Below are 15,060 nucleotides of genomic sequence, written 5' to 3'. Positions count from 1 at the left end.
GATCGTCATCAAATTCGATCCATCAAAGCCAGTTCTATCTTATCACTCAATTTGTCAGAGCAATCATCGAACTTCTCTCCGGATTGTCGTCTGTTTGATCAATTTTGCAATTCCAAAAGTTAAAAACAATTATCTATACTCAAATACATTGACAACAAAATTGGGGAAAAAATTACTGTGGATCTCGGGTAAATAAATTTGCAAGACAATTTGTGTTAGAATAACTTTTTATGGTTTTTTTCTCTCCGTATAAACCGACGATACAATCATGAGGAAACTTATGTAATAAACCTGGAAATTCGAAAGAATCCATAAGCGAAAATTAATTTTCCCTCTGGAAATTTGTAAATTTTATGAAGACAATGAAGAAACGTAATTATTACGCGTTGAAACGGAATTTTTCCGTGATTCTCCTTCAAAATTCATGCGGAAAAACCGGGGTTTCTACGAAACCGTAGTGATGTATCACAACTACGTCAAATAATGTAATCTTTACATTACTTGCACAAAACATTTTTCACATTTTTACCCCATGCAGACATGGCAGATAAATTTGAGTAAAATACCGAGGAAGGGGAGACAGCCAACTAGTTGAAATAAATTTTAAATGTCAAAATATCGGATGAGCTTCATCTGTTAAAGAGATAAGATTTATCTCCAGACCAACTCATGTGAATAAATTAATAAAATTAGACCAGTGATTCAATTTCTGAATGTGGGAACTTATTCATAAAATTCCTGAGGACTAGGCAAGTGTGCGTGCATATTATTGCATGACAGTGTATTCATTGAAAAGGACTCACAAATGAAATTCATGAAACATAAGTACATTTATTCATTTATTTCAACAAAATATCAACTCCCATCCAATTTGATGATTCAAAAAGTGTGTCATAATCTTGTTGTTGTCTCTTTTACATTATTTCATAATTATTTTTTGGTATTCAGTCATTTCTCATGGATTCGTTTCAAAATGTCAATTGAAAATGAGAATTGTCCTAATTTAAAAGTGATGTGAACAATTAATTTGTACTAAACATGCCGACCATACAGAACTGAATCATTGAGATGGTGCGAAACACTAATGAATTGGAAGTATTGTGTGAATTATGCGAAATATTAACCAGTGAACTGACCTATTTATCTGTCTCCTTTTTCACATTTTTACTTTTACTGTAAACAGCATCTAGGAACAATCCTGAGAATACAATGAACGTACCCACCCATTGTCTAGGTAGAAGTGTACTGCCAAACAATAGTACAGAACCCAAAATAGTGAAAAATTTCCTAGTGGTCGTTATGATTGAACACGGCAGAGGCCCAAATTCGGCTACTGTCAAAAATATGAAAAATTGACCTAATGCACCAGCCATAGCCAATGTTAGTATATGAATAATGGAGCTGGGATGTCTCTCTATAAATGCAACAAATTGTACGAGTTCACCGGACATGATGATAACAACTCCACTGAATATCGTGGACCAGAAGTTCATGTTGAGCATCATGTGTCCAGATCTTGTTTTGTGTTCTGCTCGCATTCGCTCCTGCACTGCACTTATCAATCCGTCCATCGCCAGTGAAAGGAACAGGAGTAACTCGCCAAACCCAACTCGTTCTGATTTCCCTGAAGACTTTCCATCCTTGTACATGAAGAGGATGACACCTGAGACGATCAGGGAGACGAAAACGTACTTCCGAAGAGGGTAAGACTGAGGAAAATCATATAATTGGTGGTTACATTCTGGTTCATAAAGTTGAATGGCACTTAAGTACCATTTAATTTCTACACAACAATTGCATAAATCGTACACTCTGATGTGATTGCCTCCAAGTCCTTACCTTATGACCAAGAAGAACTCCCAGGAGCATAACAGGAATAGGTTTTCCAGCCTTGCCAACAACCTGGGCTGGATAACTCACAAATTGTAGTGCCATATTACTGCACACCATTGCCAATAAATAACACAGGGCTGAAGTAGCATAGTAAACAGTCTTAGTACTGTCTTCGCCCTCTCTCATGACAGTCACCAACAGTAGTTTGGCGAAACCATAGTTTATGGCACATTGCAAGGACACCAAGGCAAACATATACGTGAAATTCTCCTTATTTTCGCCCTCACCGTAAATACCCTGGGTTATTTTCTGCTGGAGTACCCCATAGTAGAAATAACAGACGAATATGCCTGTTGCACAAATGGCCAATTTAGCACTGTTGTTGTGTAACATTTTCACAAAAAACTCCTTAATTCTGGCTATAGCACCAGGACAGCTGGTTGAATGATCGATGTCAGTGACTTGTGATGTTGCAGAAGGGTTATGGGCATCGCCACGAGCATCAGCACCTGGACAGCTGGAATCTGCGTGGTCAACACCAGTTGTGGAGATTGTGGGAAGGTTAGGGGCATCGCCACGAGTACCGGGAGGGTTCGGCGTGATTGCGTGGATGTCAGTGGTTTGTGATTCATTTGCAGGTAGTGGAACCACTGAGAAGCAATCAATTGGAGATGGGCGACTCATTTCGAAAAATTGATGGAATTCAAAGACTTCAGGAATATTCGTTAGAGGACCACTTGGAGGTCTGTAAAATAATGAGCCTTGGTGAATTGAGATTCCTATCAAAGGCGGTTGACATCGCAGTCTTCAGTCGCATAATTCTTGCGATTTTTTGTGTCACATTCGTCAAAACGAAAGATTCGAGATTTGTGTCGGTAAGAAATCGACAGTGGCTCCATCCCCAGCCTGGAGTCGTCCCTATTTTTATCCCGGGGTGATCTACCCTTGGACGACTAAACATCTACTTTATTTTATTCTCTCTGGTGATACTTTTGTAGGACAAAAACCAATAATAATAATAATACGTAAGGGTGTCGGTGACAAAGTTTAATTGCTAGATTAAATCACTCATACTGCTAATTTGTCGGTAAGTAACACTGACCGTGAGCACCTACATTCATTAACTTTATCTCCGTACTTATATTTTTTTTATGTCATAAAAGAAAGCAATCACTTTATCACTCGTTAGAAATTTTGGGGAATAGTAACCAGCGCATACCTCGCATTTGAATTTTTGTAACGAAAAAATTGCGTCAGGTCTGTAAGATCATTTTCTTGTTGTTAAAGTGTTAATTTTTTTTTTTTGGAGAAGTAGATGTTTTTGGGCTTCAAGTACACACATATTTGAATTACCAATTTTGTGCGATAGTCCGTAACGTCATTTATTTTGATATGATAATGCAAAAATGGCGGTTATTTGTTAAAATCTAATTTTCAGTGTGGGGAAAGGACAATGTCGAGCACATCACAGAAACACAAGAATTTCGTGGCTGAACCCATGGGGGACAAGCCGGTAACGGAATTAGCTGGAGTTGGCCAGACCATGGGAAAGAAGTTGGAGGCTGCAGGATTCGATAAGGTTAGTATTGTCACTCTCCGCGGAAGAAAAATTCCAAGATTACTATTCTAAGAATTATTATACTGGCCAAAATTTGTATTATAGCTTTTTTGTGGAGCGAATTGAGTTTTACAACAAACGTAATGATAAAAATTCTACTATCTCCCTTAGGTTTGAAGATATTGCTCAAAAACTAGACTGACAGATTGGTCAACTTGTTGAAACTCACTGAACTGCAGAATTGGTTATCATTAACATTTTCCCATTATTATTTTAGGACCATTTTTCGCTTTAGGAAACATAACATTGCTCAGTTCCATTTCAACAAAATATTTTTTCTTGTTTTCTTCACAGGCGTATGTGGTTCTCGGCCAGTACTTAGTCCTCAAGAAGAATCGAGAATTATTTCTAGAATGGATGAAAGACGTTTGTAATGGCAATACCAAGTACGCCAGCGACTGCTACCAATGTCTCAGCGATTGGTGTGACGAGTTTCTATAAGTGTCTAATATTTATATAGTTGTGGATGAAAGAAAATTTATTGCAATTAATGTCTAGCAATTTCAACGATAATTATTTTTCAAGAGATGAAGGACAAAGAAAAAAAATTGAACGATCTTTTAGAACAATATTTTATACTTGTAGATTCATGAAATATGTGTTTTTATCACCATCGACGTGGATTGAGTTAGCTGATGGGAAAAGACAATAGCTGATACAGTAAAGGGTCGGCAAATCCAGTTGAACGAATATATGTCGAGACAAAAAAAAAAAACAAAAATAACAGATAAGGGTATCAGTGTAGTACATCCATTGTCCATAGTTCAGTTAGCTGTAATATTTTTATGATTCAAGTGAATAATCTGTCGGAGCTTTAATTTCATTTTTTGTAGTTTTGAAAATACACTGAACTTGTCAAGAATATGTCCACTCAATTTTCTAATGTATTTTTTTACTTATAAAGATAACGAATTCTATGAATAAAAGAACAGAATCAATTATTCTGTCTCATTCATTGATCCACTCATGATCAATCGTTGTTCTTGCCCAGTTGTTTCATCGTTTCATCGTTATTTTAAATAGATAAAATAAAGACATATTTTAGTCGAAATATTTTCAGCGTTCTCAATGCTTCTATTCCGAGGAAAAAAAACGTGACGGAACTTTATTCATATTCCATATTTTTTATTCATATACCAATTGACATAAAATATACGTTGGATACAGAATAGAATAAAAAGAGTGAAAAGACTCAATTAGCTTTCGTTGCCACCAAAAGGCCGGTGTTTGCTGGACAATTGTCGCATGGAATTTTGCAAACAAAAGATATATTCGATGTGCATTGAATATCATCCATACCTCCGGTATTGAGTAAACGAACACATCGCTGATTACCCCCGTAATTATCAGGATTAGGAGAGATACGTGGGGACCACCGATTGTAGCCAGTTGCATTGAGCCTCACGTCTTCCACACTCACCCAGTCGCGGAAGACAAAAAGATCGTGGAGACCGAGCCATGTATCCGGGTCTTTTGCGGCATTAACCATGTTCAAGACGACTTTTTCCTCATCATCGGAAGTAAGGACCAGGAGGTGACCTGTGATCAATACAAACTCTCAGCAATTTAGTTCCCTAGATTCCGGCGTCACAATATCATATTGAGCCTCGAGAGCTGGAGGAAAGTGAATACTTTCTGCACTAATGTGGAAAGTTGCACCCAAGGCGGGAAAGCTTTCATGTCTCAGTGTTTTATTCATTTAATTTGTTGTGCGTGCAACATGTCATTTACCTCCTTCGTCGATGCAAGTGTTCCGGGCATCATTCCATGATCTCTTGGTTTTATGATATTTATGTGCACCAATGCCCACCGTCGCTGTGTATCCCTCCGGGAATTTTTGGGATTCACAGGGTTTTTTGGTGGACGAACCTAAAGATAAACGCGGTAGTAAAAAATTGATTATTTAAATGTATCGCTGATATACGATATTTTTCTCTCAGTGCGGGATTTCACCTCAGACCGACCCGTATTCATTACGATAATCAGAAAAGCCACAATCAGAAATCATTAAAAATTTACCTGATTCAGGGGCAACGAACTCCACTCCCCCATCGCCCGACGCTGATGGATTATTAGTGATCAATTTGCCTCCCCTTCCATCAGTTCCATTAACTAAAAATCCATTCTGTCCAATTCCAATTCGCAGTTGAAAACCATTAACAGTTTTTACATAAAATTCATTGGAACGTGACGATGCAACGATATTATATCCATTACCCTGAAGGGAATTGACAACAAAGCCAGATGTAACGGGCGGACACTGACTTGCGACATGACGCGGTGTACTTACACAGAAAAAAGCAATTAGTGCGAAACCGATGAAGCGGTTTGTAGTCATTGTACCTAAAGTTTGATTTGCTAGGTCCAGCACAAGACTAGATGATGTCTGCATTATTCAATCCTTTATATGTAACTGATCATCGATCGTTATCCCCACACGCGTTATTACTCTCGACGAATTGAGGAGGAAATCAAAATTTATTGCTCTTCGCAAATAGAGTCAATGATAACGGGGGATTTCCCACATATTGACCCTCTTTTATTCAAATTGGTTGTGGATTCTGTTAGATCTGTCATATGTCTGTAAGTCTTGTCCTCGACATCATTCGTCTAGTTCGTTAGCTATCGTTAGACACATAATTGATATATACGTAGTAAAAATAGTATTTTTCACGCCTAGGCCGAAGAAAGTGACATAAAAAATGGGGATTTACGGTCCCAGCCGAAGGCTCTACCCAGTATATTTGTATAATTGAGAGGATAATAATTATTAATAATATGGAAGAAATCCTATCTATTGACTCAAATTTTTTCGTGTTTTTTAGTTTTTATTCATTTTTTTTCGGGTTTGAAAATATAATTGATTTTATTTTTGAATTGACTAGAGGTAGAGCTATTTTAAAAAATCATAGAAAATTCAGAAGAATTTTAAAATCAAATTGCAAAAAAGTCAACTAATATTAGTCGTTACGTGAGTGGTTTATACAGTTAATGAGGTGAATTAACCCTGTTAGCTCTTAGTTATACGATCTTTATCTCAAAATGCTAATGTAATGTTTACCTTCATAATGTTGTAATTGGATTCCGTTTACTCAATTCATTCGAGAACGGACTATATCCGATTTTCGAGTAATGATTGTTTGAATAACATCGTTACTGAAGACGTTGGTTAATAGAATTTGGTTCACCATTTGGTTGTACCAAGTGAACATGTTGAACGATTTTTTAATGATTTAAAATTTTTTATTCCGGTCAACATCATGAACAAAATTGAGATGATGATTATTAATTATCCACGGGGGTACAAACAAAATCAATACATGTACAATAATGGATCAGCGATGTACAATCATGTACATTACTTAGTTTTGCTATTTGTAACCCCCCGCCCGCTAGGTACATTGGGTTGAGGAATTTCTTCCAAGGGAAAATTCTCCAAAGAGACTCTCTGATTCGTTCACAAACTCTCCGAGTCGCTACCGGAAATCAGCTAAAGCGCCACCTGGACGAACTAAAATCCATATGGGAAAACGGCAATTTCGCGGGTTATGTGATTCACATCTGTTTTACTCTCCACAACCCCAGGTTTCATTCTCCTCGTCATCCTAAAATTTACAGTTGAAGAAGAGTCGTTGTTCTTAAAAATTCCTCCGTTTGTTCCGCCGAAAAACTGACAAAAGTGATAAATTCCAAGATATTTTTTGAGTCAAGTGTAACGGCCATATTGTTGATGCATCACGTGACAGAGAGGGAGCAGTGAGGTGAATGCGCCGGGTGCCAATTTGCACGCACACATTTCGCTACGAGTCAAAAGAAGAAAAATTCCTCTCACGCGTGTTTAAGTTCAATTGAGGGAAAAAAAATCCTCTGTATAGGCTATCGTTATTTTTTATAATTTTAATCCATCAACCACTGATTATGGATCCACGCAAATTAACGGAACTGTTGAGAGCAACTATTGACCCGGCACAGCAAAAACAAGCCGAGGAACAGCTTAATCAGGTGAGTCGTCCCTGGCTACAGAAAACGTGCTCAACGACTAATTCTATGGACTCTCTCGTGTCTCTTTGGCGCCTGGAGAGTCATTACATCCAATCTCAAGTTTGGAGAATTTTTTCATTAGAAAAATTCACCAATTCTTTGGGCATTCCATGTAGAGCTCGATTTTACTGCTTAATTAACCTGTGGATAAATTTTTTAACCGTAGCATTTGTCGGATTTCCATCGCATATGCATGCTCCTCGAATAATTAATTCCCAGGAATACATCATTCTGAATGATTTCCAGCGATTTCCATAGATTTTTATTAATAATTGCCCACAGATGCAACGCAAGAGAGAATTTTCATCGAGATTGTTCTGTATAAATACGTTCAATTCTCACATTACTCACTTTGGTATGCGAGGGATAACCCCAAGCCGCCAATTGGAATGCCAATCATACCCTGAGAGAAAAATATCGTAGATTTTACGGAATATAGTTTTTCAGATGCCTGTTCTTTCAAATGAAAATACAATTGCACTGTTTCAATATTTTAAACCTTCATTTTATTGGTGAGCTCCTAATAGAGCATAGATAATGACATATTCGTTTGAAAATGAGTCATTATTCTATTGAAAATCTCTTCTGGCATGCGATTCCGTTGATGTAGCCTCCTATCCCCAAGGACTTATTCCGTTGGCTCTAATGAAAAATACTGAGTGTTTAAATAATGAAATAATCCGTCCTTTTTACTACATTTTTCTCTCAGTGTGTTCACTGTGATTCCAATCGCATGAGAGGATGTTCAGAAGCTCTAGATGAGCCAAAGGTTTAGCTCGTGGCCCTCATAAACTTCGAAAGACAAAAATTAGCAAGGAAAAATGAAACATATCCATCGCATTACGACGTCTCACCAATACAACAAATAATGTCTTTCAGATTCATAAAATTATTGGCTTTGCCCCGAGTTTGCTGCAAGTTATAATGTCAAATGAGGTTGACATGCCTGTCAGACAAGCTGGTATGTACAATACTCCAGAATTATTATGAATGTTGTAACTAAGAATATTTGTCTAACCTGGAGCCATTAAACATTTCAGGTGTAATATACTTGAAAAATTTGATAACGACGAATTGGGCTGATCGTGAAGCTGAGAATGGACCAGCTCCATTTAGCATTCACGAGCAGGATCGTGCCATGATACGTGATGCCATTGTTGATGCTGTTGTACATGCACCAGATCTCATACGCGTTCAATTGGCTGTTTGCATCAGCAATATCGTTAAACACGATTTTCCAGGACGTTGGACACAAATTGTTGACAAAATAACGATTTATTTGCAAAATCCCGATGCATCCTGTTGGCCTGGTGTTCTTGTGGCGCTCTACCAGCTTGTTAAAAATTATGAGTAAATTATCCAGCCACTGAACAAATTTTCCACAACAATCAATATGTGAGTCTTTTCTAACATCAATGATGGATTTTTAGGTACAAAAAAGCTGAAGAACGAGGTCCTTTGAACGAAGCAATGAATCTCCTGTTTCCCATGATATACCAGTTGATTCTGCGCCTCCTGCCGGATCCATCCGAACAATCAGTCCTCCTTCAGAAGCAAATACTCAAAATCTTCTTCGCTTTGACACAGTATTCCCTTCCTCTGGACTTGATATCAAAGGAGGTCTTTTCCCAATGGATGGACGTTGTTAGACAAGTTGCTGATAGGCCAGTACCACCTGAAACCAATGATCCTGATCTAGACGAGGATGACCGGGCCGAATTGCCCTGGTGGAAATGTAAAAAATGGGCCCTCCATATTCTTCACCGTATGTTCGAGAGATACGGCACCCCTGGAAGTGTAACCAAAGACTACAAAGAATTTTCCGAATGGTATTTGCAGACATTCAGTGGGGGAATACTGGAAGTACTTTTGAAAATATTGGATCAGTACAGGCGAAAAATTTACGTATCACCGAGGGTTATTCAGCAATCGTTGAATTACATAAATCAAGGGATTAGTCATTCATTCTCATGGAAATTTCTCAAGCCAAATATGTTTGAGATTATCAGAGATGTGCTCTTTCCAATTCTGTCTTACTCATCGTTTGACGAGGAGCTGTGGAACACTGATCCCTATGAGTACATCAGGGTGAAGTTTGATATTTTCGAGGATTTTGTTTCACCAGTGTCAGCTGCCCAGACTCTCCTGCAATCAGCCTGCAAAAAACGCAAGGAGATGCTCCAGAAGACAATGCAATTCTGTGTGGAAGTCCTGACGAGCCCAAATGCTGATCCCAGACAAAAAGATGGTGCTCTACACATGGTTGGTAGTTTAGCTGATATTCTTCTCAAAAAGAAAGTATACAAGGAGCAGATGGATAAAATGCTTATGCAATATGTATTCCCGGAATTCAATAGTCCCCATGGACACATGAGAGCTCGTGCCTGTTGGGTTCTCCATAATTTTTCAGAAACAAAATTCAAACAAGAACCCATTCTCGTCGAAGCTATTCGATTAACCACAAATGCCCTTCTTCATGATCAAGACCTTCCGGTTAAAGTTGAAGCAGCAATTTGCCTGCAGACACTCTTGTCATCACAAGATAAAGCTAAGAAATACATTGAACCATTGATAAGACAGATAACCCTGGAATTACTCAATATAATTCGTGAAACTGAGAATGATGATTTGACGAATGTGATGCAAAAAATTGTCTGCACTTACACCGAACAATTGATGCCAATAGCCATTGAAATATGCCAACATTTGGCAACGACATTTAGCCAGGTACTTGAGACAGACGAGGGAAGTGATGAAAAAGCCATAACTGCAATGGGTCTTCTCAATACAATTGCAACATTATTAACAGTTATGGAGGATCAGCCACAGATTATGGCCCAGCTTCAGCCGACAGTACTTCAGGTAGTTGCTCATATATTTGGACAGAGTATCATTGAATTTTATGAGGAGGCACTCTCTCTGGTTTACGATCTCACTGGTAAAACGATATCCGAGGATATGTGGAAGGTACTGGAGTTGATCTACCAGTTGTTCCAGAAGGATGGTTTTGATTACTTCACTGATATGATGCCAGCACTTCACAATTACATCACAGTTGATACACCAGCATTTTTATCCAATGAAAATCATATTCTAGCCATGTTCAACATGTGCAAAGCTATATTAACTGGTGATGCTGGTGAGGATCCAGAGTGTCATGCAGCTAAACTTCTCGAAGTTATTATTCTTCAGTGCAAGGGCCACATAGATCAGTGCATACCATCCCTAGTGAGACTTGTTCTCGAACGTTTAACAAGAGAAGTCAAAACATCAGAATTGAGAACAATGTGTCTTCAAGTTGTCATAGCAGCTCTTTACTACAATCCAACATTGTGCCTCGAAGCCATGGACGGGCTCCAGGGTACACTCGGGCAATCTACAGATCCAATTGCTTCTCATTTTATTAAACAATGGATTCACGATACGGACTGCTTCCTGGGACTTCATGATCGGAAACTCTGTGTTCTCGGATTATGTACTCTCATCAGCATGGGACCTGCTAGACCTCCAGTAGTCAATGAATGCGCTCAGGAGATTATTCCTTCATTGATTTTACTGTTTGATGGCCTCAAACGTGCGTATGCTGCCAAGGCTGCTGATGGCGAGGAGGAACAGGAGGACGAGGAGGGGAGTGACTTCGAGGAGGAAGTTTTGTCGTCGGATGAGGATGAACTGGACGACGCTAGTCAGGAGTTTCTTGAAGACCTACAGGAAAAGGTGACAAGATCTTCTACATTATATGGATTAAATATAACTGCTTCGTTGCAGAATAAACATGTGGAGTCTGATGACGAGAACGATGACGATTCGGATATCGAGGCCAATGAGGAGACCACTCTGGAGTGCTATATTACACCGTTGGACTTTGATGATAATAATCAGGATGAGTACGTGGTTTTCAACGAAGTTATGCAAAGTAAGTTGTTTCGATTTCGCTGGTACAATGACGATTTAAAATTTTTAAACAATGCAATTCTATTTTCCTATAATAGAGCATGCATCCAACAAAATATATTCACATACAATGTAATTTTGTTCAATGATTTTTTTTTACAGATATTGAAAGAACAGATCAACAGTGGTATACTGGATTGACTAACCACCTGACGGCTGATCAAAGGAAAGCCCTGCAGGAGGTGATATTACTTGCGGAGCAACGAAAAGCTGCCGTAGAAAGTAAAAGAATCGAACAGAGTGGCGGTGAGTTGGATGCAATCAATATTCTCCATAGTATTTTAAATTCTATTTCCGTTTCTCACGTACGTGACTCAATTTCCAATGTCTCATTTTTTTTTATATCATCATTTCGATTTTTTATTGCAGGATATGCCTTCCACTCGCAGACTGTGCCGACTTCATTTAATTTCGGTGGTACGCCCTTAGGTCGATAAAAATAAATTTCTCTTAACATTTATATTTCTAGAATATCTATAAGTAAGTAAAGAAGAAAGAAAATTAATCACGGAACATTCGAGTACACCGTATCCTGGGCAAATTCCGAATTGAAAAAAAAAGGAAAATTAAAGTTAAGATAAAAAATAAATGAAAATCACTTATATCGCACGATTGTAAACATGACCACTTCGAAGACATTAAGGATTTCCTATTTGCTATTTTTGTGTAAAGTAAAAAATCTTGTACATTAACTCAATGCACTCATTGCATAATCACGTCGTGATAAAGCCTATGTCAAAAGAAAATTTAACAAATTACGAATAGGACTAATTCAGCGGATTGAACTGCAAGGCAATAAATTGAGTCTGAGCTGGTTGATCTTGTACATTGTAAAACCGATGAATATAACGATAACGCTTTTGTCAAAATACAAACACCATTGAATGTGGTATGTATTAATTTTACATAAATGCTTTGGATACTAATTTATTTCCACAATTAATCCCTTTAGTTTATCTTCTCAATTTCTATGGGATATTTTTTTAAAATGATTTTTTAGTAGTTATTGTATCAAATGCTGACTGTTGAATCAGGTTCAATATCCGATAAAGCAAAAAATTGGCGTTATCATTTAGCAAATTTTAGTTCACTTTCTTTGACGTCATTTTATTTTCAAATTGAACAACCTTCCGAGAAAATTGAATTAATGTACTATTTGTTAAAGAAAAAGACTATGTTAAATCGTTGGTTTTAAATATATCAAAAACTACTTTTAATACATGTAGATTTGATTTTAAATCGTAATTCACACGTTTCACTTGTTTAGTTTTTTCTGCACTCGTATGGGGGAAGTCAATTCCGCAGAACTTCCATTGAGAATAAAAGATAAAACCGTTAAGTGAAAAATTACTTGAATGATAAATTGACACGTTGTAAATGAGAAGAGGGCAATTGTCGCAGAATTATCGTTTCATTTATTTTCATAATTGAATATATCTTTACATAGCTGCGTGAAAATCTGAGTCGCAACAATTCATTTCATCTTTTTAATTTACATCTTTTCTTTGCAAAAAATAATCGGGAAAATAATGAGTGCGGAAACTATTAAAAGTTCTTTATCAACTCCTGACTCTTTGAGGCGGTCATATTACCCTCCAGAGTGTCCATATCTTTCCAACTTATTACTATGCAAAACTATAACCATTTCTTGATTACTGAAACGTAAAAAAAATCAACAATCTAAAAAGGCGACAATTTGACCAATAATTTCTTCTTCATTTATCTACGTTTAATATCAGTTCAGAAAAAATGAAATCATGAAAGCTAACAGGAAAAAATAGTTAAAAATATTTATAGCATCAACCGACCAACGAGATCGTTATGTTCTGTCGATATTTAATAAATAAAATCCGCCGTTATATTTTTCTCAGAACTACCGCACATTTTTTTCATTCACATTTTTATTTCCATCGTCTTTATCTTCTCAAATGTTAGAAGTTTTTTTACTCAATTTAATTATTCAGCAATAGACTTTATTTTACATAAATCTCCACATCGTCGCTTTCATATTGAAATTAAATCACGTTAGAATGCTCCTTGAGAAGATATATTATGCAATTGTACACCTAAACAGCCCGAGTAATTACAAAAGTTGGCGCTTTGCATGTGTGCGGAGGTTTTTAATAAAAAAAAAATTGATCAATATGAAATTTCCAAATAGTCTTTACTGTTGTATCTTTGGAAAGAGTAATGGAGGGAATCATATCCCGTGGCTATTTTACGTTATTTATGGCAGCCAAATATGGAAAGGCTGAGCAGAGATTTCGTTTTAAACCAAAATAAAAATCATGAGAGATTGGATATATGATACCGGCAATAGCGCCAATTTACTGTTTCTGTTACTGCATCGGGAAATTGAATTCTTCTCTAGGTGACGACGATTCGTGAGAGATTACATTGAGAATCATGAGTGTAGAAAAAAATGTATCACTTGAGACATCGCTCAAAGTAGAAAGATCCCACGTAACCCCCTCTCATCGCTTTTGTTACATTCTGTTCGAAGCCTCTTCTATTGCTTTGTAATACCTCAGCAGCTTCTTTATTCAGTGGATCTTCCGGATTGGGTTCCTGTAATTATCATGCTTCGATTAATTAAACTTTATTAACATAAGTTAAGCCAATATAATATAATAAAACGGCTGTAAACCGAGATAAGTCGACTTTTTTCGGAAAAATCGAAATACTCTATGAAATTAGGAATAAAACCACCATGTTCGTCTTCTAACTCTAAACAAATACTCCGAAAAAATTCGTAAAATTCCAAAATAAAAATGAGCACGCTGGCTGACCTCGAAATACCCTCATTTCCCCACCTGAATTCCAGTTTAACGATGACAAGACAATTCACTCACCAAAAAGAGATACTGCAATCCATAAACAATGGAATTAATCGTGAGTACGGGCTTCCAGTCTTCCCTCAAAATGTTGAGACACACATTTCCCTCAAGATCAATATTTGGATGATACACTTGAGTTTCACACTTGACTTTTGGCGGTTCGTGGGGATAATTCGGTCCAACCTTAAAGCTAAAAGTGAATTTTCCACCCCTGTAAAAACCCTGCAATATTGACGAAGAAAAACTTTATGATCCATTCGAACGAACGATAAATCGTAATATTGACGGTGATGATTGTCATTACCTCATCGGGACAAATAACTAATTTAAAATTTAACAAGTCATCTGGATCGGGGAACTCTGTGTTGCATGTTTTGGGAAGATTCAGTTCGTTAATATCTGCAAAATGACGTGGTGGAGTTTAATAAATACATTTGAAATATATTAATGAGTGTCTCTAAATTATCATGTCAATGAATCTAACCTTTAGTAATTCTCAACTGTGCCGCTGATGCCTTCTTTTGAGTACCTGCCTTCGGTGATTCGCCATCTTTTTTCGCTTGTTTCAACGAAAATAATTTAATCATGTTATCGACACTGGTGTATCAGTCAGTATGACCCAACGAGGCATACAAGACACGTTTATCAATAATATCGCAAAATTTACGGTGTAAGTTAAATAGAATGGTCACACGGCAAAAGAAAATCCTAGAAATAAGTTATTTGACAAGCGCGAGAGTAACCACTCGCCTCCAGTCGACGTCGCACTCACGACCT

General features: G+C 37.3%; 5 protein-coding genes across 10 annotated transcripts; 2 read left to right on the top strand and 3 right to left on the bottom strand.

The window, feature by feature from the left end:
- Window positions 1-811: 811 nt before the first annotated feature.
- Meigo (medial glomeruli) lies at window positions 812-2,629 on the bottom strand. Its single transcript, XM_064130771.1, has 2 exons — window positions 1,840-2,629; window positions 812-1,709 (listed from the first exon to the last, which is right to left on the bottom strand). Exons 1-2 carry the CDS (start codon window positions 2,515-2,517, stop codon window positions 1,137-1,139), a joined length of 1,251 nt encoding a protein of 416 aa, XP_063986841.1. The 5' UTR covers window positions 2,518-2,629; the 3' UTR covers window positions 812-1,136.
- Window positions 2,630-2,672: 43 nt separating this feature from the next.
- LOC135167513 (barrier-to-autointegration factor) lies at window positions 2,673-4,389 on the top strand. Of its 2 annotated transcripts, XM_064130779.1 has the most exons (4): window positions 2,673-2,708; window positions 2,832-2,920; window positions 3,272-3,412; window positions 3,746-4,389. In XM_064130779.1, the coding sequence occupies exons 3-4, from the start codon at window positions 3,287-3,289 to the stop codon at window positions 3,890-3,892; spliced, it is 273 nt and encodes a 90-aa protein (XP_063986849.1). In that variant the 5' UTR covers window positions 2,673-2,708; window positions 2,832-2,920; window positions 3,272-3,286; the 3' UTR covers window positions 3,893-4,389. The 2 variants fall into 2 exon arrangements, with proteins under 2 accessions (XP_063986849.1, XP_063986851.1); XM_064130781.1 differs by lacking the exons at window positions 2,673-2,708; window positions 2,832-2,920 and adding an exon at window positions 2,930-3,090.
- Window positions 4,390-4,555: 166 nt separating this feature from the next.
- Window positions 4,556-6,794, bottom strand: LOC135167509 (hemolymph lipopolysaccharide-binding protein-like). 4 transcript variants are annotated; one of them, XM_064130774.1, is made up of 5 exons: window positions 6,513-6,794; window positions 5,742-5,837; window positions 5,471-5,669; window positions 5,183-5,320; window positions 4,556-4,990 (listed from the first exon to the last, which is right to left on the bottom strand). In XM_064130774.1, exons 1-5 carry the CDS (start codon window positions 6,516-6,518, stop codon window positions 4,644-4,646), a joined length of 786 nt encoding a protein of 261 aa, XP_063986844.1. In that variant the 5' UTR covers window positions 6,519-6,794; the 3' UTR covers window positions 4,556-4,643. The 4 variants fall into 4 exon arrangements, with proteins under 4 accessions (XP_063986844.1, XP_063986843.1, XP_063986846.1 ...); XM_064130773.1 differs by having other exon boundaries at window positions 5,471-5,837; XM_064130776.1 differs by lacking the exon at window positions 5,742-5,837 and having other exon boundaries at window positions 5,471-5,576; window positions 6,513-6,789.
- Window positions 6,795-6,976: 182 nt separating this feature from the next.
- Window positions 6,977-14,015, top strand: LOC135167500 (importin-7). Of its 2 annotated transcripts, XM_064130764.1 has the most exons (7): window positions 6,978-7,453; window positions 8,372-8,453; window positions 8,533-8,842; window positions 8,923-11,209; window positions 11,261-11,408; window positions 11,549-11,692; window positions 11,816-14,015. In XM_064130764.1, exons 1-7 carry the CDS (start codon window positions 7,370-7,372, stop codon window positions 11,881-11,883), a joined length of 3,123 nt encoding a protein of 1,040 aa, XP_063986834.1. In that variant the 5' UTR covers window positions 6,978-7,369; the 3' UTR covers window positions 11,884-14,015. The 2 variants fall into 2 exon arrangements, with proteins under 2 accessions (XP_063986833.1, XP_063986834.1); XM_064130763.1 differs by having other exon boundaries at window positions 6,977-7,453; window positions 8,923-11,408.
- LOC135167512 (NEDD8-conjugating enzyme Ubc12) lies at window positions 12,839-15,043 on the bottom strand. Its single transcript, XM_064130778.1, has 4 exons — window positions 14,768-15,043; window positions 14,588-14,682; window positions 14,299-14,505; window positions 12,839-14,014 (listed from the first exon to the last, which is right to left on the bottom strand). Exons 1-4 carry the CDS (start codon window positions 14,868-14,870, stop codon window positions 13,874-13,876), a joined length of 546 nt encoding a protein of 181 aa, XP_063986848.1. The 5' UTR covers window positions 14,871-15,043; the 3' UTR covers window positions 12,839-13,873.
- Window positions 15,044-15,060: the final 17 nt, after the last annotated feature.

This window comes from Diachasmimorpha longicaudata, chromosome 11 (assembly GCF_034640455.1).
Source record: "Diachasmimorpha longicaudata isolate KC_UGA_2023 chromosome 11, iyDiaLong2, whole genome shotgun sequence".
Lineage (NCBI taxonomy): Eukaryota > Metazoa > Arthropoda > Insecta > Hymenoptera > Braconidae > Diachasmimorpha > Diachasmimorpha longicaudata.
The sequence above is the reverse complement of the archived record's forward strand: the minus strand, read 5'-3'. Positions and strand labels throughout refer to the sequence as shown.